This window comes from Maylandia zebra, linkage group LG3 (assembly GCF_041146795.1).
Source record: "Maylandia zebra isolate NMK-2024a linkage group LG3, Mzebra_GT3a, whole genome shotgun sequence".
In the NCBI taxonomy this organism is placed as follows: Eukaryota; Metazoa; Chordata; class Actinopteri; order Cichliformes; family Cichlidae; genus Maylandia; species Maylandia zebra.
The window spans coordinates 5,218,595-5,245,446 of NC_135169.1; the positions used below are offsets into that span (position 1 = coordinate 5,218,595).

The following is a 26,852-nucleotide window of genomic DNA, read 5'->3' on the forward strand; positions in this document are numbered from 1 at the left end:
TTACTTTTAGCCTAATTAGCAGAAGTTAATATTCAGAAGACTGTATTTATAAATATCTGAAACACTGCGTGTGTGAAAAGAGAGGGAGAAAACTGAGAGCTCAGATATTTGCTGATCTTTAAACTTTAAAATTGACACATTCCCACAGACCAATCAGATACAGGATATGAGGAATTATTCACCAGGTGGCCTTTATGACAGGATTCAGCAGCTCTGAGCCTGATACTGAGGTGGAGAAACTCCAACATACCTGATAACCTGTGGAGTGGGAAAAGGAGTACCACGGTACATTTCACCCTTGATTAAAGGCAAATATAACTCTGGATTATTAAGCAGAAGCAGTTAGTTTCTCTTTATTATAAGTAAAAAGAGTAACTGCTGAATATAATGAGAGTTATTTATTTTTATAGGCAGCACATACCGTTTTAATCTGATCCAATTTCTCCTGTTAAATCGGTGTAGAGGAGGAAGATGTTTTTGTCTGTGTGCAAACAACTTCATATGTGTGAGACAGTTTGTTTCTGCAGGCAAAGAGGTGTTTAATGCCCTCAGGACAGAATCAACACAATGACATAGATACCAAAGTTTCCATCTAACTTTTTTAAAATGCCCAAATTTTAATTCTCTGTGATGTTATGAGGTTTAAAAAAAGTCTTAAATCGAACTTTCCTGAAGCCCACATTCAGCCCCAAACACATCAGGAGCATCAGAAACACCACAGAAGAAGAACAACACTGATCAAATGAAACCTTACAAAGTTTTTATTTCACAGTTTATCATTATAAAAATACAAAATGTAAAAATATCAGTCTTGACCTCTGTGTGCAGATCCAACCAATAAGCAAAGAGAAACAGTGAACAGCTCATACTGAGTGGAGCTGGTCACAGGTCAGTTTGAGACAAACAACTTTAATACTTTAACACTATGATTGGGTTTATAACTGAAGTGAAGGCACGCTTGTGTTTTTCTTTCATGTAGTAAAATTAATATATTACATGATACAAGATATCTTTTCAAACACATTTTCAAAGTATTTTTTTAAAATCTCAATAATAAATAAACTCAACTGCTGCCAAGAGCATGCAGAAGCACCAGGCGGCAACATAACCATAACTGTGAGGAAGTGTTGGCCAATCAAAAGCCCACAAACAATAACAGGATGCAGACTGACATCTAACAAATAGATAAAGACACACACACCTCTGAAGGTGCGAGACAAAATCTGTTTCTTTGTCCTCATGTAAATACAGAAAATCTTCTGAATCTGAGAATCTTCACTTAGCAGTTGTAAAAAAAATAAATAAATAAAAACCCTTGGTTGTCAGGGATCCATGTGGATCGCTAATCATGTGGATGAAAGTCCAAAAAATACCCATGCACATGTGGACATAGCCTGAAAACGCTCCTCTCCCTCAGAGGATCCACCTGTGCTCCCTCTCCTCTCTCCTCCACCTGTTACAGTGAGGGAACGTCCTCCATGATGGAGGAGCTGCTGGAAAGTGCTGAGAGTTTCCTCCAGAGTGAGACCTCTGTCACAGTTCAGAGGATCTACGGCAGCAGAGACCTTCATGGACACTAAAAGTCTCAAACACACAACAACAACATCACACTGACTCCACTCTGACATCACTGATCAATAATCAAAGAACACACAGATCAAACTGATTGATCAGCCATCAGAGGAGTCGGATCAATGGAGCTGCTTCTGTTCCTGATGTCCCCTGTTTGATGCTGGACCTGAACTCTCCCTGCAGAGTAGACACAAGACAGTCAGACAGGAACTAACTAACTAACTAACTAACTAACTAACTAACTAACTAACAAACAAACAAACAAACAAACAAACAAACAAACAAACAAACAAACAAACAAACAAACAAACAAACAAACAAACAAACAAACAAACCTTTGACTCTGAGCTGCACTTTTTTGTATCTGCTGGTTCTCCCGTAGACTTTACATCTGTATGTCCCACTGTCTCTCTCTGTGGGCTGTTTCAGGGTCAGACTGAGGTCTCCAGCTTTCAGCGGGTTGTTATTCATCTCTGTTCGGTCCCTGTAAACCTGGTCCTGTTCTCCAGCCTGGTCTGATAACACGTGGACCTTCCTGTCATGAATGTCCCACCACACCACTTTAGCATCTGCAGGCAGGTCTTTTGTAGTTTGAAAGGGCAGCTGGACAGACTCCGCCCCCTCCTCCACCTCCACCTGACAGACTGAGAGGACAACAAACAACATAAGCTGTGAGGGAAAATTTCTATTTGAGTTGACACTGTAATTCTTCCCTCTCATATGAGATTAATAAAGCTTGGACTTTACTGCCTGTCCATGTCTCAGTTTTTTGTTCTGTTGTTCACAGCTGATGATTACGTGGATGCACAGGTCCTCTACTGAACCTTGTGACACACCATAGGCAAGACAAGCAGTTTACCCTTACTATTTCTGTTATATCCATTCCCTCTTCACCAGAGTTCAGGCACTTTGACATTATTTGTTACACAATGCAGATGACAATCAGTTGTACATCTCTTTTTTTGAAGCCCCAAAATGTTTCTAAGTTAAAGATGTGGAACTGATGCTTACACCATTAAAAGCAGGATTGCTGAGAATCTTCTCCAACTGAATAAAGACAAAGCACAAACAGAGTTGAAACTAAGGTAATGGAAATGATATTGTAAGTCCCTTTTCCACATTTTCTAATTTTTCAATCAAGAACCTTTTGTTGACTTTTGATGCTTTTAGTTTGTGTAAATCTGGTTTGCTCTTGCTTTTTTCACTAAAGAAAGATTTCCAAGTAGACTTTCTTTGTGTTGTGCGTCCTTGTCTCGATTATTGTTGTACAACCTCGCTGGGATGACTGCAGATCAACTTCAGAGTTCACTTTAAGATTGTGCTCTGACAGATTCTCCTTCAGCTTCATGCTGATCGATTTCCAAACTGTTGCTGATCAGTAAGCTCTACCTTTCCTAGCTCACTGAGGAAATCTAGCAGTTAGAAGGACAAAGTATGGCGATAAATTAAGTGTTAAAAAGGTGAAACGTCCATATTATGTACATCACATGTGAAAAACAAAGTATTATCTAACCTCTAACTTTAAGCTCCACCTGTTTCTTCATCAGGGTGTTTCCCTGTCCGTTGTAGACGGTGCAGGTGTAGGTCTTTCCATCCCAGTCAGTGGGGTATGTCAGGGTCAGACTGAGGTCTCCAGTTGTCAGCGGGTTGTTAGTCATCTGTGTTCGATCTTTGTAAAACACAAACTGTTCTTCAAGGTTGCCAGGTCTGTCCTGCCATATGTGAACCTTCCTGTGTGAACTGTCCGTCCACTCCACTTTAGCGTCTTCAGGCAGATTAACTGTGGCTTTGCAGGGCAGCTGGACAGACTGTACACCTGAATCCACCACCTCCACCTGGGGGACTGAAACAACAACAGAGCACTGAGCACAATAAGCATTGCACTGAATAAGTTAAATATTTGCAATTAAAACATGTTTGACTGATTCCCCTGAAGTTGCCTTTGATGTCCAATCAGCAGCAGAGCTGGTTATTTTAGAATAAAAGCTTTATTTGCAGTTATTGAAAGACAATGATACTGCACTTATTATCACAGAGGTGTCCTATGAAACAAGATCGACATATCCATACTTTCTTTGTTTTAACTGGATCAACAAAATCTAAAGCCTGTTTTTCTTCACAGCAGTTGCAGGTAAACTGCAGCAACAATGCGACTCAGACAGTTTCTCTGTAACTGCAGGGCTTCCTGCGCTCTGTGTATGTGTGTGTGTGTGTGTGTGTGTGTGTGTGTGTGTGTGTGTGTGTGTGTGTGTATATATATATATATATATATATATATATATATATATATATAAACACCCAGCACGCCCCTGCGGGCGGTTTATCCTTCAAGCTCGGGTCCTCTACCAGAGGCCTGGGAGCTTGAGGGTCCTGCGCAGTATCTTAGCTGTTCCCAGGACTGCGCTCTTCTGGACAGAGATCTCCGATGTTGTTCCCGGGATCTGCTGGAGCCACTCGCCTATCTTGGGAGTCACCGCACCTAGTGCTCCGATTACCACGGGGACCACCGTTACCTTCACCCTCCACATCCTCTCGAGCTCTTCTCTGAGCCCTTGGTATTTCTCCAGCTTCTCGTGTTCCTTCTTCCTGATATTGCTGTCATTCGGAACCGCTACATCGATCACTACGGCCGTCTTCTTCTGTTTGTCTACCACCACTATGTCCGGTTGGTTAGCCACCACCATTTTGTCCGTCTGTATCTGGAAGTCCCACAGGATCTTAGCTCGGTCATTCTCCACCACCCTTGGGGGCATCTCCCATTTTGACCTCGGGACTTCCAGGTTATACTCGGCACAGATGTTCCTGTACACTATGCCGGCCACTTGGTTATGGCGTTCCATGTATGCCTTGCCTGCTAGCATCTTGCACCCTGCTGTTATGTGCTGGATTGTCTCTGGGGCATCTTTACACAGCCTGCACCTGGGGTCTTGCCTGGTGTGATAGACCCCAGCCTCTATGGATCTTGTGCTCAGAGCTTGTTCCTGTGCTGCCATGATTAGTGCCTCTGTCCAGCTTTGTCCAGCCACTGGTAGGACCTTCTCTATTTGTTATCATCTGACTACATTTTTTGGCAGTTGGTCAAGTCTGTGCGTATTTGGTTGGCAGTTTGCAAGGCCTCAGACATCGACAGCTTGCTGGACTTCTTAGGCACCTTCTTGTAGCACCTTTCTGCAGCTCCGATACTTGGCTAACCTCCCTCCGTGCCACCTTGATCTTGTGGGTAATTCTTTCTCTAATGGTTAAAATTGTATTTGTGAAGAAATTGATGAAGTTATCACCATTAACACTAAATGAATGGTTGTCTCAAGAGTGCTCTGACTTTTTGTCAGATGTCAAAGATTTACGGAGTTCCTTTTTATAGAGCCACAAACCAGTGTTTGATCCCCGGCAGGTGTGTCGCAGAGTGGGGAAAAGAGGTTTGAAAAATGAGCAGACACCTGCTAACGCTCGGCATTATGGGTAGTGTAGTAGAAGAAACTCACCTGACATGAAATACAGCCGCAAATGAAAAAAAAAGACCTCCAGAAACCCCAAGAACAACTAGGAGAACCAGGAGACCCACTAAAACTTTGGACCAGGATGGAAATGGTTCTGTGGAGAAGCATAAAAAAGATTTCTGACCTGTGACCTGTATCTAGAAAACTGACCTCTGACCTCAACTTACAGCACTGACCTTTGACCTGCAGCACTACTTTCTGTGTCAGGATGTCTTTGTCCCTGTAGATGGTGCAGATGTATCGTCCCGTGTCTTTCACTGTGGGGTGTTTCAGGGTCAGACTGAGGTCTCCAGTTCTCAGCAGGTCTTCATTCATCTTCGTTCGGTCCCTGTAAACTTCGTCCTGAGTCATGAGCTCATCATTTCTGTTAGAATACTCATGGACTGTGATGAGTCCGAGGTCAGAGCGAGTCCACTCCACTGTGCTGTCCTCAGGCAGGTCAGATGTTGTGTTGCAGGGCAGGATGACAGACTGTGACCCTTCCCTCACCGTCACCTCCACCTGCTGGTCTGAGAGGACAAGAAACCACAACATAAAGCGTAGAAGCAGCAAAATTCCTCTGAGTGTTTTGTGCTGGGTGATGCATAGAATGACATTTATTTACATATTTACAGAAATATGTGTGGTAAACACAGCCCTCTGCACACGAGCTGACATGAGTCTGTCACATTTTCCAGAGGCTGCAGCAGTTCTCTGCAGTCATCTCCTGCTTTGTTGTTCGTGTTTCCTCTGAGGTTACATCTGTGCTAAATAATGCTGCGGGTTTCATCTGTATTTTTACAAGACTTTGGGAATTAATTTGCATCAGTTTGACCTCTGACCTCTGACTGAGTATTGACCTGTAATTACAGCAGGTGTTGGGCTTGTTGCTGACCTTTGACCTGCAGCTGGATGTCTCTGAGTCTCCGTTCTTCTCCTCCAGCACTGATGGAGCAGGTGTAGTTGCCGCTGTCAGTCTTTGTGGGTTTCCTCAGAGTGAGGCTGAAGTCTTTAATGATGAAAGCGTAACGATTCATTGATGTGCGTCTGCTGTAACGCTGGTTTTGTCCTCTAACATCGTCTCCTCCTTTTTCTCCTTGTAGGTGAACAGATTTGGGATCGAGGTCACTGCAAGTCCACATCACTGTGGTGTCCTCAGGTGTAATACCTGAGAAAAGACAGGGCAGCAGGACAGACCTTTCCCCCTCATTCACCTCCACCACCACAGCCAGAGCATGCTGGGAAACTGAGGACACACAAAGAAACTCAAGTCAAATACATGTTGTGGGTTTGACCCAGAGTTTAAGATAAATGAAAAGTGACATTATAGTCAGAAACCAGATGTTCCAAACTGGAAGCTGGTTCCACAGAAGAGGGGCCTGAAAACTGAAGGCTCTGCCTCCCATTCTACTTTTAAATACTCTAGGAACAACAAGTAGGCCTGCAGAGCGAGAGCGAAGTGCTCTCATAGGGTGATATGGTACTACAAGGTCATTAAGATAAGATGGGGCCTGATTATTTAAGACCTTGTATGTGAGGAGCAGGATTTTGAATTCAATTCTGGATTTAACAGGAAGCCAATGAAGGGAAGCCAAAACAGGAGAAATATGCTCTCTCTTTCTAGTCCCTGTCAGCACTCTTGCTGCAGCATTTTGGATCAGCTGAAGGCTTTTCAGTGAGTTTTTTGGACATTCTGATAATAATGAGTTACAGTCGTCCAGCCTGGAAGTAATAAATGCATGAACTAGTTTTTCAGCGTCACTCTGAGACAGGATATTTCTAACTTTAGAGATGTTGCGCAAATGGAAGAAAGCAGTCTTACATATTTGTTTAATATGTGCGTTGAAGGACATGTCCTGGTCAAAAATGACTCCACGGTTCCTCACAGCGTCCTCACATGCATTTAGGTTTTTAATATATTGTGTAATTAGTATTTTTTCAGGTTTGTCCGCATTTGTAAAATAGTTTTAGATCGCAGGAAAACCACACAGCAGAGCAGGGAAGAAAAGAGGTGTTTGCTTTCTGATGACCGACAGCAACACACTGACCTCATGTCGGTTTCTCCAAACATTAATAATCACATGCGACTTAACGCTTATCTGCACTCATGTCTCATATCAGCGTCGCCCACGCACACTGAGCTACTGTAGCACATAGCTACTGTGGTTAGTTAGTGTCTCTTGCTAGAAACTTTCACCTGAAAGCCTGCAGTCTGTTGGTCCTCAGCCTCTCAGACATCGTTCACACACTCGCTGTTTTCCGGGAATGAGTGAATTTATGGCGCTGTGCTGTGACTGAGTGCAGGTTAAACAGGTAAACGGAGCTCAGAGAGTTTCTTACCGCTCAGGAGGAGAAACAGCAGCATCTTCATCCTCCTTTATAAACCACAGCAGCCACAAAGTCCGGTAACCCTGGAAGAAGCAGAGCTCCCACACACGCCTCACTGTTGTTCCTGGAACTTTGTGTTTAGTATGTGAGGGAAACGCCCCGCCTTCCTCCAGCTGTAACTACTGACAGCTGCTGGTGTGTTCCAGGAAAAACACGACAAACAGGATTTGTTTTGCTTCTCAGCACGTACAACCATCCAAACGCCACAGCATAAGAACACTTTTACTTTTGTTTGTTGCAGCACAGTCACAGACTGAGCACTGCTGTGTGTGGTTTACACAGCGACTCACGCAGCTGATGCAGGCCTGATTCAGAACCGCTCCTTACAATCACTGCTGCCGTCTTTGATGGTTAAGTCCTGTTATGTCATAGGTTAAAACGAACTCTTCAATCATTTGAGTGTATTTTGTGTAATTTCCCTGTTGTTGTGCGTGTCTGTGGATTCAGAGCATGTCACAATCCACACGACAGGTTCACGCATGTTCCACGTTCACTGTGTCTTTGTGGCATCTAGTGGACATTTGAAGATGCTACACAGAACAGTGCAGGGACAAAACCAGTCAGGTAACGTGCTCTAAAAATAAAATAATGCAACACGAAATAGAAAGCATAAATTAACCGCAGAGGAAGTCCCGTTACTGTGCAGACAGATGTGGAAAGAAAGCAGTTGGAATAAAGAGCAGACTGGCTACGTTCAATAAAGTTTAAGTTCGATAACAAAGTCTCAGCCACAGGGGTTTCGTCACTACATTTGTGAGAAGCCACTTTATTAGGTACAGCTGTTCAGTTGTAGATGGTTTAAGGCGCCGTTTGTTACTGTATGACACAGTAACACTGGCTGTGATGGAGGCTTCTCCAGACACTTTTGTCACTTGCTGTAATGAGTTTGTTTTGCTTATTGCACCCATACACATTTACATGAACTTAAACAGTAACTCTGAAACGCATCATATTCGTTTTTAATCTGAATCTGATTCATTCATTCCACTTTTTTATCTAATGAAGTCACTTTAAGCTCCTGTGCGTTTAACTGAAGTGTTTTGTCACTTATTTAAAGCTTGGCTGTCACTTTGTCCTGGTTGTTCAGGAAAAAGAACTGTGTGGGATCTCTCTAACCCGGGTACAAACTTTTAAGGCTTACCAGTGCTTTACCTGGGCTGCAGGGGGCGCTGAAATTCACACAAAATAATGAAATCTGTAACTCATTATATTACGTTTGATATTAATTAGCAATACATGCGTTCTTTTACTCATAACCATTTTACTTAGCTACCATCTCATGATTTGGGTTTACCCCACTGCATGAAATAAACACTGCGCCACCACAAAAGCCACTACAAGAGAGAAAAAGTGGCTGTTTGGCCAAAATAAGTAATAACAATAGTTTTTCTGCAGCAACACTTGTTTGTCTTTAGCTCACTGATGGCAGCAGATGGCAGCGAGCATTAAAAGCACGTACAGAGATTGAAGTTCTTAATCATCTACTGTAAACTTGTAAGATTTTAAATTCAAAGCCTTTTTAAAAATCATGTTGTTTTTATCACACAGTGAACAGTTTATTGTAGATTTCATTCTTTATGATTTTAATGAATAGTGACAGGAAACAAAAGTAAAATCAAAACAAAATGAATTCAGAGACAAGAAGATAATAACAGAGACGAGGACAAAGAGATGAACACAACAAGGTGAGACGGGAACATCCAGGAAAACATCGACTGGGAAAACAAATCTAACGGTTAAACAAAAAACACTATAAAAAGTAAATAATAATAAAAAAGTTTATTCAGAAAACATTTTCAAAGCCATTGTTACCAAGTGCTTTCCGAAAACATGAACATGAACAAACACGGAAGAAAATTATGAATCGGTTAAACTTGGCTGTCAAATTTGAATAACTTATAATTTAATTACAAATAAATCAATAAAATACAAACGAAAAAGTGATCACAGGTCTGCTTTGGTAGAGAGCGACCTTCAAACTGGAACATGTTCCTGTGATACCGTCATGGTGGCTTACTGATTATTTACATGCTGGAAATAAAGAAAAACAGAAATAATAATAAGCAACAGAAATGGATGTTTTCAGTCAGTTACTATGGTGACATAACAGGTAAAAGACAATTCTGAAAACCCATCAATGTGACTTTATCATAAACAACTCTGGTCATGTGATCATGTGGTTGTAGGAACGCTCCTCTTCCTCAGAGGATCCACCTGTGCTTCCTCTCCTCTCTCCTGTGGGAGAGACATGGGAACACATGTTTGAAAATAACGAAAAATATAAATAATAATAAGCAACAGAAATTGATGTTTTCAGTCAGTTACTATGGTGACATAAGAGGTAAAAGGCAACTTTCTGATTCTGAAAACCCAACAATTTGACTTTATAGATAACGACTGTGTTGATGTGATCATGTGGTTGTAGGACGCTCCTCTTCCTCAGAGGATCCACCTGTGCTTCCTCTCCTCTCTCCTCCACCTGTTACAGTGAGGGAACGTCCTCCATGATGGAGGAGCTGCTGGAAAGTGCTGAGAGTTTCCTCCAGAGTGAGACCTCTGTCACAGTTCAGAGGATCTACGGCAGCAGAGACCTTCATGGACACTAAAAGTCTCAAACACACAACAACAACATCACACTGACTCCACTCTGACATCACTGATCAATAATCAAAGAACACACAGATCAAACTGATTGATCAGCCATCAGAGGAGTCGGATCAATGGAGCTGCTTCTGTTCCTGATGTCCCCTGTTTGATCCTGGACCTGAACTCTCCCTGCAGAGGAGACACAAGACAGTCAGACAATGAAGTCGATCATTTCAAGTCAAAGCACCTCTAAAAACTGAATCACTGAAGCGGTATTTTATTCACATCAGAATTACATGTGAGAAGACTTTTTCCAGACTGTCAGAATCCAACAGCATCACTGACTCGCACTGGAATGTAGCTGAATGTAAGTGAAGTTCTCAAACAATTTATGTCCCTACACTCACCGATGGTCGTGAGCTTTGGTAGTGACTGAAAGAACGAGACTGCAGATATGAGTGGTGGAAATGAGGGTGAGGTGTTTTGGGCATGTCCCACCGGGAGGAGGCCCCGGGGAACGTCTTGGTGCTCCCCAGTCAAGTTGGAAGAGGTGGCTGGGGAGGGAGAGGGAGGACTGGGCTTCTTTGCTTAGGCTGCTGCCCCGGTTAAGAGGAAGAAATGGATAGAAGGTACTTAAAGATTAAGCTGTTGCTAATGTAAATTGTGGTGCCTGGAGCTCTCTTATTAGTGTCTGTGTATGATGATGAGTTTAGAAGTGAGAGAAATTTAATTTATGGAAACATTGCGTTAAAGTATCACCAATAAAACAGTATCAAGGCTACTAAGTCAGTTTCATAAATCTAATTTTCCCACTTGTTGATGCCCAGAGTGGTTGAAACTAGATCTATTTTACTTGTTTTTGCTGTTGAAACATAATCCAACATATCTAACAAGTCAAACTCAAATCACAAGACAGTCAGAAACAAACAAATAAACAAACCTTTGACTTTAAGCAGCACCGTTTTGTATCTGTAGAGATTCCTGCTGTCGACTACACAGTTGTATCTCCCACTGTCTCTCTCTGTGGGCTGTTTCAGGGTCAGACTGAGGTCTCCAGTTTTCAGCAGGTCTTCATTCATCTTCGTTCGGTCTCTGTAAACCTGGTGCTGTTCTTCAGCCCTCCAGCCGTTCTGATACACGTGAAGCTTCCTGTTGCATCTGTCCCTCCACTTCACTCTAACATCTTCAGGCAGGTTTTCTGTGGTTTTGAAGGGCAGCTGGACAGACTCCGCCCCCTCCTCCACCTCCACCTGACAGACTGAGAGGACAACAAACACACCGTGAGCTAAACAGATGGCAGCAGCAGTTTGCAGCAGTTTGAGTTATAGAGAAAGCTGAAGGAGAGAAGGAGACAACAGCAGGAGGTAACACGACAGAGATCTAAAAAGTCAAAGCAGTTTTTAAAGATGTTGGAGACGACCAGAGTCTGATGGTGCTGCTTCACAGTCATGTCTCCTGTCAGTGTGGATCTACTTACTGCTGAAAGTGTTTGTGGACCTAAAATGAAACATTAGAGAGAAGAGTTCAAAGAGTTCTAATTACAGATCCTGTCTTCTGTCAAGATCGGTTTCTTTGTAGGACAATATGACTCTCAAGAAAGCACCAGATTTAAAACACATCTTCAACCTGGAGCCACAGAACCTGTCATATATCAAGGTTTCATTATTTCTACACATCACTAAGTCCTCAGGATCAACACAACTCATCTCTACAGTTCAGTCTGAGCTGCTCTATTGGACCAAAGAGTTAAATCAGCTCCACTGAAACCTGCTGATAATCACATGACCTCAGATGAGCTGCTTCCTCCAAACAAACTGACTGAATGACTGTGTGGATCTGTTCCATCAGTCATTTTGAACACGAACAGCTTTGCAGGATGAAGAAAACGGCACAAAAATTCAGTGTCTGAGAACAGAATCAGAGCCTGAAGTGAGAAATCTCTCCATGAGAAATCCAGACTGGATCAGACTGTCTGCTGGACTCTTACACACATCGAGCGCGAAAAACACAAGACTGTCTGCTCCAACTGAGCTGTGTGACACTAACTGGTTGGTCAGATTGTGTTTACTGGTAGTGTTTTGTTGCTTGCTCTGAATCTGAAGCTCAGTTTGTCTCGTGTCAAGTTCTTCTACCTTGTTCTTCTACATTGTTCCTTAAAGGTTCCTTCATGTTGCCCACTGAGGAGTAACTACCACAACTACAGCCTACCAATGGCTTTTTTCTATTTGGATTCACACTACCAACAGAAGTACTAATGCTTTAAATAATATAACAGATTAAGACACACACACACACACACACACACACACACACACACACACACACACACAGAGGAGCAGCACTGACCTCCGACTTTCAGATCCACTTGCTTCCTCATCAGGATGTTTCCCTCCGTGCTGTAGACGGTGCAGGTGTAGGGGCCTCTGTCCCAGTCTGTGGGGTGTTTCAGGGTCAGGGTGAGGTCTCCATTTTTCAGCAGGTCTTCATTCATCTCTGTTCGTCCTCTGTAACGGCGGTCCTGTTCTTCAGGCTGGTCAGAGCTGCTTGGATACACGTGAAGCATCCTGTATGAACTGTCCGTCCACTCAACTTTAGCGTCTTTAGGCAGGTTAAGTGTAGCTTTGTGTGCCAGCTGGACAGACTCCAGCCCTGAATCCTCCACCTCGACAAGGGGGACTAAGAGGACAACAAAGCATAATGTGACAGACAGCACCAGCACTGAGCACATTTTCTTTGGTTTTCTTTGAATGAATTATCTTTGACTGGCTCCGCTCTGACATGCTCCACTTTCTTTGCGTTAGCTGGCTTAACATAACATCAGTCGCATCAAAGCGCTTTATATTATAGGGTAGATATGTCAGTAATCATCAGTCATTATCAGTAATACCAGGACTGAGATAATCAACTTTCTCCATTATCCAGGATCTGAGTGTGTGCATCAATGGGGAGAATAATCGTTTGGCTTCATCCAGTAAGAATTCACTCAGTCCTCAAGTCCTCACCTCAGATGTTTAGAACAGAGCTATTAATCTCACTCAATCTGATCAAATGCAGTAATAAAAAGGCACATTTCTCCATTTGACCTATGAATACTTAATATCTGGCTACTTCCCAGTGTAACACTCAAGCGAGTGTAACATTCGCTACACCTGCCAGGACCTAATAGACATCGGTACCCAGCACCAGTCTTGTATTTATGTGCATGAAAGCTGGTGCAACAACGGGACAATAATAAACAGTCAATACTCCCCGAACCTCAAGTTCATGTCGGTAAGATGCCGGCCTTTTTTTCTACCAAGAGAGCTAACAGTATTGATCATCACGGCTGTGTACATTCCACCCAGCGACAATGTAAACACGGCGCTCTCCATCCTGCTGAACACCATTTATGAACAGCAGGGGGCCACCCTGGCAGTGTTCACATAATTGTAGGTGGCTTTAATAAGACTGACATGAAGACTGTACTCCCACAGTTCTATCAGCATGTCAACTGTGCCACCAGAGGAGAAAACACTCTAGATCATGTTTACTCCAACATCAAGCATGCATATAGAGCCATACCCCTCCCCCACCTCGGTCAGTCCGACCACCTCTCCCTCCTGCTCTCCCCAACCTACACCCCCCTCAGACGCACAGCCAGGCCCACCACAAAGACAGCCTGGCCTGAAAATGCACTCTCCAAACTGCAGGACTGCTTCACACAGACATATTTGAACACCAGGACCTAGAAGATTTCACAGGATCAGTACTGGATCAAGTTCTGTATTGGGAATGTGACTGTGGACAAAAGCATTTGGCTTTTCCCAAACCAAAAACCCTGGATGACCAGCAAGATCCGCACACTCCTCAAAGCCCGCGATGCTGCCTTCAGGTCAGGTGACAGAGCTCTGTACAGGGCTGCTCCGCTGATCTGAAAAGGGGAATTAAAAAAGCCAAGACAGACCATAAAGGAAGCATAGAGTCCCACCTGTCCAGCAACAACACACAGGGTGTGTGGCAGGGCATACAAGACGTCACAAACCACAGAGGCTGCACTGTGAAAACAGAAAACCTGAGTGTGCAGCTGGCAGAGGAAATAAACAGCTTCTTTGCCCACTCTGAAAGACTACAACATCTGCTTCAGCCCTGCTCCCATCCTCATCCTCACCTGGTTCCCACATCGTTCAGATGTGTTCCTAGTAGTGGACCGGCAGGAAAGCTGCCGGTCCACTACGAAGTACCTGGCAAGGTACTAAGAGCATGTGCCCACCAGTTCACCCTCATCTTCAACAGAATCTTCAGCCTTTCACTGGATCAGGCAGCCATCCCATCCTGTCTAAAATCAGCCACAATCATCCCAGTGCCGAAGAAGTCTCCCATCTCCAGCCTGAATGATTACCGCCCTCTGGCCCTCACACCGGTAATCATGAAATGCTTCGGGAGACTAACCCTTCAGCACATCGACCCCTACCAGTTTGTATATCGCACGAACAGATCCACAGAAGTCACCTAGAACAGCGGCAAAGCTACGTCCGAATGCTCTTTGTGGACTACAGCTCAGCTTTCAACACAATCATCCCGGACATCCTCATCACCAAACTGGTCACTCTTGGCCTCCCTCCTCTCACATGTGCCTGGATAAAAGACTTTCTCACAAACTGGCCCCAGACTGTAAGACTCAGCCCTCATCTCTCCTCCACTCGCACACTGAGCACCGGCTCCACACAGGGCTGTGTGCTGAGCCCCCTCCTGTATTCTCTCTACACCCACGACTGCAGTTTGACCCACAACAAAAATCCCAGATTTGTATAATTGTACATTAGGTATTTATTTTTTTAATACACTTCATATGTATCTAGTGCTGCAGGACTGTGCACCTCACCCCCTTTCTTTTCTCACATTTCTGCACTGAGTAGGAGATGCTCTGTATCTCATTGTACATGTGTAAAGTGACAATAAATGGAATTCTATTCTTTTCTAAGCAGAAACCAAGAGTGCAGGTCACAGCTGGTCATTATATTAAATACTTGTGAAAACCAAGTATGCTCTTACCTTTGACTTTCAGCTCTACTTGTTTCTTCATTAGGATTGTTTTTTTATCTGTGCTGTAGACGGTGCAGGTGTAGGTGGAGTTATCTCTGTCTGTGGGGTGTTTGAGGGTCAGGCTGAGGTCTCCAGGTTTCAGTGGGTCTATATTAATTTCTGTTCGGTCTTTGTAACAGTGGTTCTGTTCTTCAGGTTGGTCAGAGCCGTTCTCATACACGTGGACTATCCTGCCTGAACTGTTCTTCCACTCCACTTTAGCTTTTTCAGGCAAGTGAATTATGGTTTTGAGGGGCAACTGGACAGACTCCACCCCTGAATCCACCTCCACCTGAGGGACTGAGGGGACAAAAAAGCAAAACATGAGCTGTACAGACAACAACAGCACTGAGACCATTCTTTGACTTGATGAAGTTAAATATTTACTCTGAAAACATGTTGGGCTGGCTGCGCTACCACACATACACACTCTCACAGCGGGGCCATTATAAGTTCATGTGAGACGTAAAACAGACAGCGAGACTCCTTATCTCCTTATCTTATCCTTATCTCAGGGAAGAAGGAGGGAGGACTTGGGATATAAATCGTTAGGCAATGGCTAAGTAGAAAACACGGTTGTAATCCTCTCTCTCTTTCTCTCTGAAGGGAATGTTTTCAAGGATAAGCTGAACTAAAGGTATAGACTCACGTGGTGTGTTGAGAAATTTTCCTTGTCTGTGAGGCATATAAGACATGAGCAACCACACCCATCTTCAGAGACTGCTTAGGTGTTTGACCAGAGCGTTTCTCTGTGCTGCAGCACGTCACCAACTTCAAATAATGCTCACCAGGTGTTTGCAGTTTATTTAAAACTTCTATGACACAAGTTCAACATATCCAGGCAACAGCCAACACAAACAAACTGGCGTTAGCACCTTGAGTTGACTGATGACTTTTACCATTATATAAATGAAATTTAATTGAATTAAACAAATTCTAAACTCCAATGACAGATCCTCCTTCTCTGTTAACAAGATTTTCTGCTTCAGGCTCTGAGCTCATTTACATTAAAAGGGGCATTTGATGCATCACGTGACTCTTCTGCACAAAGAGAACTGACTGAGTGGCACCTTCTTTGCTTAGAAGCCCTCATGAAGACAATTATCACAGCAAAAAATACAAAAACAAGAGTGGAGCTGCAAGTAAGCGTGAGAGGAACGCAGTAATGGACTCTACCAGTGCATTCAGCTCTGACACTGTCACATCATGAAGGAGACGTGGAAATCACTTTGTTACACAAATCAAAGTCAAATCAGTTCTATTGATGGAATATTGTGTGATCAATAGACTGATCAGTTTCTAATCTGTCATCTATCAGCTGGAAATCCAGCATGTCAAACAGACAGGCAGCAGATTAGGACCAAACACAAACACATGGAGACTTTTTCTTCACAGCAGTTGCAGGTAAACTGCAGCAACAATGCGACTCAGACAGTTTCTCTGTAACTGCAGGGCTTCCTGCGCTGCTGTTAGTCAGACACGGATCAACAGGTTGTGGATAGAAAGCAGATTCCTTCAGCAGAGGATCCATATCACACGTGAAGCATGTCGTCGGGAAACAATCAGTGAAAATGGGACACTTTGAGCCTCAAACTCTGAACATGACCTGCTGCAGACCAGCTGATGTGTTCAGCATCAGTTACCATGGTGATCTATCAGATTAGAAATGGTAAAAACTCTGGCTTTAGACTGAACAGACCTCAATAAAAACATTAATTTGAATGAACCTCAAAGTGTTTTAGTCCTTTAGAGGCTGTACTAACCTGAATTAAAACATTAATAAATAATTTTTCTTCCACGTCAAAACTTCAGGAATGAAGTAGCAAATTGTTGATGTCGCTACTTATAAATCAAATTTCCTCAGAAATATTGTTTCATGTCAAAATCACCACTGAACAATGATTTTAATATTCCAGCAGCTTTATGTGGGTTACATAGCCTTCTGTTGCAGAGGTAGGTCACAGAAAACATTGTCCTGTAGTTTCAGTAGAATATGATGTTTAAAACTGTTTCCCTTTAGGAGAAAGTATTGTTTCATGCTTGTGGTGAAACTTCTAGTCTGTAATTAAAAGACAGACACGAAATAAAGTAGGAGGGATATTTCTTCTGTGGTAACCTGCTCAGCATCAAAAACAGATGCCCTGTTCAAATTTACAGATTGGCAAGATGCTGCTTTGCCAGGGTGGATGTCTAGTGTAGGGCTGCTCGATTATGGCAAAAATGATAATCACGATTACTTTCACTGAAATTGAGATCTCGATTATTTGACGATATTTATTTAACAATAACAATGTATTTAAAGATTGTCAAAAAATAATATAAAATAGTGTGCAAATACTGATAACAGTGCAAATGCTTGCAATATAAGAAATAAATGAAAAATGTAAACATCTATGTTTAGTGAACTTTGCAGTGTTGCTCTGTGGTGCAGCTACGACACTGTAGCAAAGTTTACACACTATGTCTACTTGATCCACGTCTGACTCCGCCAACCCATAATGTTTCCACACCACTGAAGGTTTTTTTTCATCTCTTTTCAACCAACGGCAGTCACTCTCCTCTCCAAATAACTTCTGCTTAGCTTTCCGAGCTTCCCTCGGGTCCTCTTAATTGTTGTGACACGTGTTCGAAATGCAGAGAGGTGCGTTCGATTTGCCACACGGAGCAGCGCGAGAGTAAAGCATGAGGGAGGTGCTAATAATCGGCTCAGTCATTTTTAATGATTGTTGAAAGCCCAGATCGTAATCGTGATTAAAATTCGATTAATTGAGCAGCCCTAGTCTAGTGTGAGGCAGACAACTGTGTTCACATCGAGGTCCAGCGCTGTAAGTTTTAATTCCAATTGCCGAAGCAAATTAAATCTTTTTAAAAGACAGAGATTTCTCCTGTACTTCCTTCTGAATAAATTCAGATGTGACTAACCTGAGAGAACACTTTAATGTCTCCATTCCCCTAACTCAAAGTGGCAGGGTTAGAAGAAAAACACACTCAACAACCTATCATTATTCTAACTCATACCATCTGCCATAACCAGCTGAAGCCAGGCCACTTAGTATACATTCAGTAACAGCGTTTTACAGGCCTTGGCTTTGAGGTTTCATTGTTGAGTTGTGAATGCAAAAATAAAGAAATCAGACTAAAGAAAAGGTCACAACTGGGTGTCATATGAAAAACAAAGAGAAATACTATTTTAGCTCTAAACTGTATCTACATCACTGACCTCTGACTTTCAGCTCCACTCGTTTCTTTATCTGGATGTTTCCCCCCCTGCTGATGGTGCAGGTGTAGGTGTTTGTATCTCTGTATGTGGGAAATTTCAGGGTCAGACTGAAGTCTGCAGGTTTCAGAAGGTTTCTCTTTATCTTTGTTCGGTCTTTGTAATCCTGGTGCTGTTCTCCAGGCTGGTCAGAGCCGTTCTCATACACATGGACCATCCTGTTGTCTCTGTCTTTCCACTCCACATTAGTGTCTTTAAGAAAGTTAACTATATTTTTGCAGGGCAGCTGGACAGACTCCACCCCTGAATCCACCTCCACCTTTTGGTAATCTGAGGACAACAAATCATAAAAGAATATAACACATTAGTAGAAGCGCTACTGACGGTCACATGACCTCCCTGTCCCTCCTTGTCTTCTAGTCTCAGTCAGATTGTGTCTCAATTTGTTCCTGATGTGTTCCTGACTCGTTCTTTGGTAACTCGTCTGCAGCGTCCTGTAAAGTGCTGCAGACATGTTGGATGAAGAAGAACAGACAGACTGAGCCTCCACAGTCGGCCATGTCTCACACACATCAGCACAGAAACCATGAAGATCTCAGGTGTCTGCTCTGAACACAGTCAAAAGACCACCAGAGGACACCTGTTAACCATCAGCATTATGGGTAGTGTAGTAGGAGACACTCACCTGACATGAAATAGTGCCGGAAATTAAATAAAAGACATCCAAAAACCACAAGAAGAACCAGGAGAACCAGGAGAGCTGTGGCCCAGGGTGGAAATGGTTCTGTGAAAAAAAACAACCTTTTAATCTCTGACCTGTATCCACAATATTAACCACTGACCTGTATCTCGAGCACTGACCTTTGACCTGCAGCACTACTTTCTGTCTCAGGATGTCTTTGTCCCTGTAGATGGTGCAGATGTATCCTCCACTGTCTCTCTCTGTGGGGTGTTTCAGGGACAGACTGAGGTCTCCAGTTCTCAGCAGGTCTTTATTCATCTTTGTTCGGTCTCTGTAAACTTCGTCCTGAGTCATAAAGTCATCATTTCTGTTAGAATACTCATGGACTGTGATGAGTCCAACTTCAGAGCGAGTCCACTCCACTGTGGTGTTCTTGGGCAGGTCAGGTGTTGTGTTGCAGGGCAGGATGACAGACTCTGACCCTTCCCTCACCGTCACCTCCACCTGCTGGTCTGAGAGGACAAGAAACCATAACATCAACTGTAGAAGCAGCAAAATACCTCTGAGTGTTTTGTGCTGGGTGATGCATAGAATGTCATTTATTTACATATTTACAGAAATGTGTGTGGTAAACACAGCCCTCTGCACACAAGCTGACATGAGTCTAATGTCACAACATCACATTTTGAAGTAGCAGCAGTCATATTGATGGTAATGTGAGCAACACTTGATGTCTACATTCCTTACCTCTGACTCTGTCATGTAACCAGAGCACACATACACTGCTCAAAACAATAAAGGGAAAACAAAAATAAGACATCCTAGACAACAAAAATCACACAAAAATTATCAATCGAAATCAAATTTAGCAACCCATGGAGGTCTGGATTTGGAGTCGCACTCAAACTTAAAGTGGAAAAAACACTATAGGCTGATCCAAGTTTGACGTATGTACTTAAAACAAGTCAAAATGAGGCTCAGTAGTGTGTGTGCCTCCACGTGCCTGTAGGACCTCCCTACAATGCCTGGGCATGCTCCTGATGAGGTGGCAGATGGTCTCCTGAGGGATCTCCTCCCAGACCTGGACTAAAGCATCTGCCAATTCCTGGACAGTCTGTGATGCAACATGGCTATGGGCAGAAATCTGTGCCATCAGAAACTGAATTTGAATAAGTTAAATTTGAATTTGAATTGATCGGATTGAATCTGAATTGTAACTTGAATAAATGCTTTTAAAAACTGAATATGAATTAGCCTAACTTGAAATTCAATTTATCCATCCATCCATCCATCTTCATCCGCTTATCCGAGGTCGGGTCGCGGGGGTAGCAGCCTAAGCAAAGAGGTCCAGACCTCCCTCTCCCCAGCCACCTCCTCCAGCTTGTCCGGGGGAATACCAAGGCGTTCCCAGGCCAGCCGAGAGATATAATCTCTCCAGCGTGTCCTGGGTCTGCCCCGGGGCCTCCTCCCGGTGGGACATGCCTGGAACACCTCGCCCAGGAGGCGCCCAGGGGGCATCCTTGCCAGATGCCCGAACCACCTCAGCTGGCTCCTTTCGATGTGGAGCAGCAGCTGCTCTACTCTAAGCCCCTCCCGGATGGCCGAACTTCTCACCCTATCTCTAAGGGAGAGGCCAGCCACCCTTCGGAGGAAGCTCATTTCCGCCGCTTGTATCCGCGATCTCGTTCTTTCGGTCACTACCCACAGCTCGTGGCCATAGGTGAGGGTAGGGACGTAGATCGACCGGTAAATTGAGAGCTTCGCTTTTACACTCAGCTCCCTCTTCACCACGACTGACCGGTGCAGCGTCCGCATTACTGCAGCCGCAGCCCCAATCCGTCTGTCGATCTCCAGCTCCCTTCTCCCATCACTCGCGAACAAGACCCCGAGATACTTGAACTCCTCCACTTGGGGCAGGAACTCATCCCCGACCCGGAGTGGGCACTCCACCCTTTTCCGGCTGAGAACCATGGCCTCAGATTTGGAGGTGCTGATCCTCATTCCCGCTGCGTTACACTCGGCTGCGAACCGCTCCAGTGCGAGCTGGAGGCTCCAGTGCGAGCTGGAGGCCCTCAATGAAATTCAATTTATTGGTTTTAAAATGATCATCACTAAACTGAAATTGAATTTTATTTTTTGAAAATGAATTCATTTGCTTTGAAACTGTATTTTATCCTTTAAAAATTTAGCTCTCGAATAATTTCAGGTTCATTTCTCACCATTCAGTTTCAGTTCTACAATTCAAGTTCAGTTCCAAAATTCCGTTTTTTGGGACTTACATCCGGTTCCGCTTCAAGACTAATGAGCGCAGATTGATAGAACTACATTTTACTAGTAGTGATGAGATTTCCGGCTCTTTTTGGAGAGCCGGCTCTTTCGGCTCCCAACCGGCTCTTCAGGTTGTTTTGTTGCTTTAGTTAATTTATTATTAACAATAATATAAAATTATGCACAAAAGGAATTACTAATGTAAAAAAACTTGGTTTTATTTATATATGTTTATATATAAATATATACGGTGGCCCCTAGAGACAAAACATGTACAAACTCCAAAACACATTTCTAGCGTTAACTGAAAACAGAGCTACCTGGATCACTTAAATTACACAATTGAAAGCATATGTGTTTTGTTTGTGTATTAATACACAAGCACTCATATATATTCAAATAATTTTTAAAAAAAAGTTTATTTACCTGTTACTACCACACACCAAATCCGGTCATTGATACTTGCTGGCTTGTGCAGCCACTAGGTAACAAAGCTCAACACTGCCCCTAGCATCCTGGAGCACTTCTGTTGTGTTTTGTACGTGTTCTGGAGTTTGTACGTGCTTTGGAGTTTGTACGTGCTTCGGAGTTTGTACGTGCTTCGGAGTTTGTACGTGCTTCGGAGTTTTTACGTGTTCTGGAGTTTGTACGTGCTATGGAGTTTGTACGTGCTTTGGAGTTTGTACGTGCTTCGGAGTTTGTATGTGTTCTGGAGTTTGTACGTGCTTCGGAGTTTTTACGTGCTTCGGAGTTTGTACGTGCTTCGGAGTTTGTATGTGTTCTGGAGTTTGTACGTGCTTCGGAGTTTGTACGTGCTTCGGAGTTTTTACGTGCTTCGGAGTTTGTACGTGCTTCGGAGTTTGTACGTGCTTCGGAGTTTTTACGTGCTTCGGAGTTTGTACGTGCTTCGGAGTTTGTACGTGTTCTGGAGTTTGTACGTGCTTCGGAGTTTGTACGTGCTTCGGAGTTTGTACGTGCTTCGGAGTTTTTACGTGTTCTGGAGTTTGTACGTGCTATGGAGTATGTACGTGCTATGGAGTTTGTACGTGCTTCGGAGTTTGTACGTGCTTCGGAGTTTGTATGTGTTCTGGAGTTTGTACGTGCTTCGGAGTTTGTACGTGCTTCGGAGTTTTTACGTGTTCTGGAGTTTGTACGTGCTATGGAGTATGTACGTGCTATGGAGTTTGTACGTGCTTCGGAGTTTGTACGTGCTTCGGAGTTTGTATGTGTTCTGGAGTTTGTACGTGCTTCGGAGTTTGTACGTGCTTCGGAGTTTTTACGTGTTTTGGAGTTTGTATGTGTTTTGGTGTTCGTACGTGTTTTGGTGTTCGTACGTGTTTATTCACTCCACATAAAATGTAATAAATAAATCATATAATACTAAAACCAACTAGTCACAGTTCAGCTTTTAACTATTTAAATATTCAGCTTTTTCCTTTTAAACAAATTTAAAGTGAGACAACACAAAACACTGCAAACCACAACACAATTAAATATAAATTAAAATATGAAAACAAAAAGAAGATGCATATTCTCTGTCATATGGGCCTGCATGAATAAACTTTCTGAATCCTTTATCATCTGCAACTGAAAATACTTGTGGATGATTACTATACCTTTCTAATGTGACGTTGTTGTCCCTCGCCCTCTCTCTCTCCCCCGCTCTGTTCCTATGCTACTGCGAGTGTAACTAGCGCCCCTACCCCCTCTTCCCAGTGCAAAGCACAAGGCTCACATCCGGAGTGAAGTGGAAAAACGTGCGAGAGAGGGTGAGAGAAAGAAAAAAAGCTGCGTCGTTCACTTCCAAGATCCGGCTCTAAGAGCCGTTTCGTTCCCGACCGACACATCACTATTTACTAGCGGACCGAAAGTGTTACTGATGGGAATCTACAGCATCTTGAGCTGAATTAAGACTTCAGAAGTCATTCGTCATGTAATAGACCTCTCTGCATTGAATCATATCTGTTATTAACCTCTGTCTCTCTTCCACAGCATGTCTTTTATCCTGTCTTCCTTCTCTCACCCCAACCGGTCGCAGCAGATGGCCGCCCCTCCCTGAGCCTGGTTCTGCCGGAGGTTTCTTCCTGTTAAAAGGGAGTTTTTCCTTCCCACTGTCGCCAAAGTGCTTGCTCATAGGGGGTCATATGATTGTTGGGTTTTTCTCTGTATCTATGAAGCGCCTTGAGGCGACTTTTGTTGTGATTTGGCGCTATATAAATAAAATTGAACTGAATTGAATTGAATGACCAGCGGATAAACTCTCAGATTGGTAATAAATGTATTACATGTATAAGAACAAGCGTCATGTTAACAAATGATAGCCGTATAGTAGGGCTGCTCAATTAATCGAATTTTAATCTCGATTACGATCTGGGCTTTCAACAATCATTAAAAATAACTGAGCCGATTATTAGCCCCTCCCTTGTGCTTTACTCTCGCGCTGCTCTGTGTGGCAAATCGAGCGCACCTCTCTGCATTTCGAACACGTGTCACAATTAATAGCAGCGGTCCCCAACCTTTTTTGTGCCACAGACCGGTTTATGCCCAACAATATTTTCATGCACCGGCCTTTAAGGTGTCGCGGATAAATACAACAAAATAAAACTAGTACCGGTACCGAATTTATTCATAACACACGTGAAAAGACCCAGGAAAACCGAGTAAACAATAAAAACGATAACAAAATAACGCTGAAAACCGATAAAAACCCTGAAAACTATACATTTCACACCTGAGCCTCAACTCTCGCGGCCCGGTACCAAACAACTCACGGACCGGTACCGGTCCGAGGTCCGGGGGTTGGGGACCGCTGATTAAGAGGACCCGAGGGAAGCTCGGAAAGCTAAGCAGAAGTTATTTGGAGAGGAGAGTGACTGCAGTTGGTTGAAAAGAGAGGTAAAAAAACTTCAGTGGTGTGGAAACATTATGGGTTCGCGGAGTCAGACGTGGATCAAGTAGAGATAGTGTGTAAACTTTGCTACAGTGTTGTAGCTGCACCACAGAGCAACACTGCAAAGTTCACTAAACATAGATGGTAAATGGCCTGCATTTGTATAGCGCTTTTCTAGTCCCTAAGGACCCCAAAGCGCTTCACACTACATTCAGTCATTCACCCATTCACACACACATTCACACACTGGAGATGGCAAGCTACATTGTAGGCACAGCCACCCTGGGGCGCACTGACAGAGGCGAGGCTGCCGGACACTGGCGCCACCGGGCCCTCTGACCACCACCAGGAGGCAAACATGGGGTTAGTATCTTGCCCAAGGATATTTGGCATGCAGCCAGGAGGCAGCCTGGGATCGAACCACCGACCTTCTGATTAGTGGCTGACCTGCTCTGCCACCTGAGCTACAGCCACCCGTTTAGATGTTTACATTTTTCATTTATTTCTTATATTGCAAACATTTGCACTGTTATCAGTATTTGCACACTGTTTTATAATATTTTTTTCTGACAATCTTTAAAGTCATTATTCAACACATTGTTATTGTTAAATAAATATCGTCAAATAATCGAGATCTCAATTTCAGTGAAAATAATCGTGATTATTATTTTTGCCATAATCGAGCAGCCCTACCGTACAGTAATGATGATAATAATAATAAACTTTATTTACAAAGCACACTTAAAAACCAAGGGTATGTCAAGGTGCTTAACAAGTAAGATAGAGAATAGGAGGAGGATAATAGAAATTGGACCAAAGCAAGTACTAAGTATGCAAGGAGGTAGCTGTCACTGATACATAGGAAAGCAACAGGTACAGAGCAAACAAGAATTTAAATGAGCATAAAAGTGCATAATATAAAATCATAAAAGAAATATTAACTAGAGGGAAAGGCAAGATTGAATAAGTGGGTTTTTAGTCGTGATTTGAACAGTGCAATGGAATCAGATGCGCGGAGGTCAAGAGGAAGGGTATTCCACAGTACCGGGGCAGCCAGAGCAAACGCACGGTCACCCCGGGACTTCAGTCGAGATCTGGGTTGGGTCAGAAGTAGTTGAGTGGCAGATCTGAGTGTTCTAGCAGGAGTATGTGATTTGAGAAGTTCACTAAGATAACTTGGCGCTAATTTATTAATAGTTTTGAATGTAAGGAGTAATATTTTAAATTGAATACGGTACTTTATAGGCAGCCAATTCAAGCTAGCTAGAACAGGAGTAATAGGGCAAAATTTCCTGGTACCAGTCAAGAGGCGGGCTGCTGCATTTTGGACTGTTTGCAGTCTAAGAAGAAGAGAAGAGGGAAAACCGTAGTACAAGGAATTACAATAATCCAACCTGGAGGTCACAAAAGCGTGAATAAGCTTCTCCAGGTCCTCATGCGGAACATAATGCCTAGCCTTAGAGATAAGGCACAGTTGGTGGAAGCTAGATCTCACTACAGCAGACACTTGCTTATCGAGTTTGAGCGAGCTATCCAGCAGTACACCCAAGTTACTGACATAGTCACAAGAAAAGCTAGCAAAGGAACCCAGGGCAGCACAGAGTTGGGCATGAGGGATTTTACTGTTGAACACCACAATCTCAGTAACGTTTATGCTTATTGTCGCTGTTAGCTAAAAATGCAAATTTAGCGTAGTTTGCCCTGGATTCAGCTTTGACAAACAAATATGATCGACTGTTTCTAGTAGAATTCCAAAGTTGTCATCTTGTACCCTCTCAGAGCCCTGTATGCCTGCAGAGACCCCTACAGTAGGGAAACATGCAAAACAGTGCCCAAACCTTTGTATTTTAGCTTTATGTATGTCTTACACAGCATCCCAACTCTTTAGCTAACTTAATAACTTTAGCTAAAGTGAATAGTTAGTCTAATTCATTAGTGCAGAAGTGTTCACTTTTTTTGAGCAGTGTATTATAATAATAATCTTTCACTATATTTCTTTTGAATGCTAACTAAACTGGAACTGAGGAGATGATGCTACAGTTACAAACTACTCAGAAATCATTTTGAAGGTTTTTGAAATCAGGTCCATAAAATCACAGATTCTGACACACTTCTAAAAGAAATGTTAATGATTCAGTAAGATCCAGTTGTCTTCTGTTTTGTTCTTCATGCTTCCACTGAGGTTAGGTCTGTGCTAAATGATGCTGCTGGTTTCATCAGTAGTTTTAGAACACTTGAGGAAATAATTTGCTTCAGTTTGACCTCTGATTACAGTATTGTATTTGGCCTGTAATTACAGCCAGTGTTGAGTTTGTTGCTGACCTTTGACCTGCAGCTGGATGTCTCCCAGTCTCCGTTCTTTTCCTCCAGCACTGATGGAGCAGGTGTAGTTGCCGCTGTCAGTCTTTGAGGGTTTCGTCAGAGTGAGGCTGAAGTCATTTGTGATTAAAGCATAACGATTCATTGATGTGCGCCCTCTGTAATGCTGGTTTTGTCCTCTAAGATTGTCTCCTCCTTCTTGTCGTAGGTGGACTGAATTGGGATCGAGGTCACTGCGAGTCCACATCACTGTGGAGTCCTCAGGTATAAAACCTGAGTACAGACACAGCAACAGGACAGACCTTTCCCCCTCATTCACCTCCACCACAGCCAGAGCATGCTGGGAAACTGTGAGGACACACATAGAGAGTTATGAACTAATCTTTGAAAAGA

General features: G+C 43.2%; 2 protein-coding genes across 5 annotated transcripts in view; both read right to left on the reverse strand.

Moving 5' to 3' along the window:
- Positions 1-754: 754 nt before the first annotated feature.
- LOC143412389 (uncharacterized) lies at positions 755-7,791 on the reverse strand. Of its 3 annotated transcripts, XM_076879001.1 has the most exons (5): positions 7,389-7,788; positions 5,944-6,294; positions 5,246-5,578; positions 5,055-5,163; positions 3,215-3,415 (listed from the first exon to the last, which is right to left on the reverse strand). In XM_076879001.1, the coding sequence occupies exons 1-5, from the start codon at positions 7,417-7,419 to the stop codon at positions 3,349-3,351; spliced, it is 891 nt and encodes a 296-aa protein (XP_076735116.1). In that variant the 5' UTR covers positions 7,420-7,788; the 3' UTR covers positions 3,215-3,348. The 3 variants fall into 3 exon arrangements, with proteins under 3 accessions (XP_076735120.1, XP_076735116.1, XP_076735115.1); XM_076879005.1 differs by lacking the exons at positions 5,944-6,294; positions 7,389-7,788 and adding exons at positions 755-1,749; positions 1,908-2,216 and having other exon boundaries at positions 3,086-3,415; positions 5,055-5,275; XM_076879000.1 differs by lacking the exon at positions 3,215-3,415 and having other exon boundaries at positions 4,357-5,578; positions 7,389-7,791.
- Positions 7,792-9,748: 1,957 nt separating this feature from the next.
- Positions 9,749-26,852, reverse strand: part of LOC143414471 (uncharacterized) — a 51,774-nt gene continuing 34,670 nt past the window's right edge. For both annotated transcript variants that reach the window (XM_076878898.1, XM_076878892.1), the window contains exons 2-9: positions 26,463-26,807; positions 19,162-19,494; positions 18,986-19,084; positions 18,304-18,630; positions 15,054-15,383; positions 12,369-12,698; positions 10,963-11,280; positions 9,749-10,211 (exon numbers count right to left, since the gene is read on the reverse strand). In XM_076878898.1, the coding sequence (XP_076735013.1) occupies positions 10,120-10,211; positions 10,963-11,280; positions 12,369-12,698; positions 15,054-15,383; positions 18,304-18,630; positions 18,986-19,084; positions 19,162-19,494; positions 26,463-26,807 (2,174 nt within the window). In that variant the 3' untranslated portion in view covers positions 9,749-10,119. The remainder of the gene's footprint in view (positions 10,212-10,962; positions 11,281-12,368; positions 12,699-15,053; positions 15,384-18,303; positions 18,631-18,985; positions 19,085-19,161; positions 19,495-26,462; positions 26,808-26,852) is intronic.

Excerpts from the sequence above, each read along its gene's own strand:
- LOC143412389 (XM_076879000.1), bottom strand. The coding sequence starts at position 7,419 with ATGAAGATGCTGCTGTTTCTCCTCCTGAGCG. Across the intron at positions 6,295-7,388 it reads GCTGTTTCTCCTCCTGAGCG|TTTCCCAGCATGCTCTGGCT; the intron begins GTAAGAAACTCT and ends GTGTGTCCTCAG. Across the intron at positions 5,579-5,943 it reads CATCCAGCTGCAGGTCAAAG|ACCAGCAGGTGGAGGTGACG; the intron begins GTCAGCAACAAG and ends TTGTCCTCTCAG.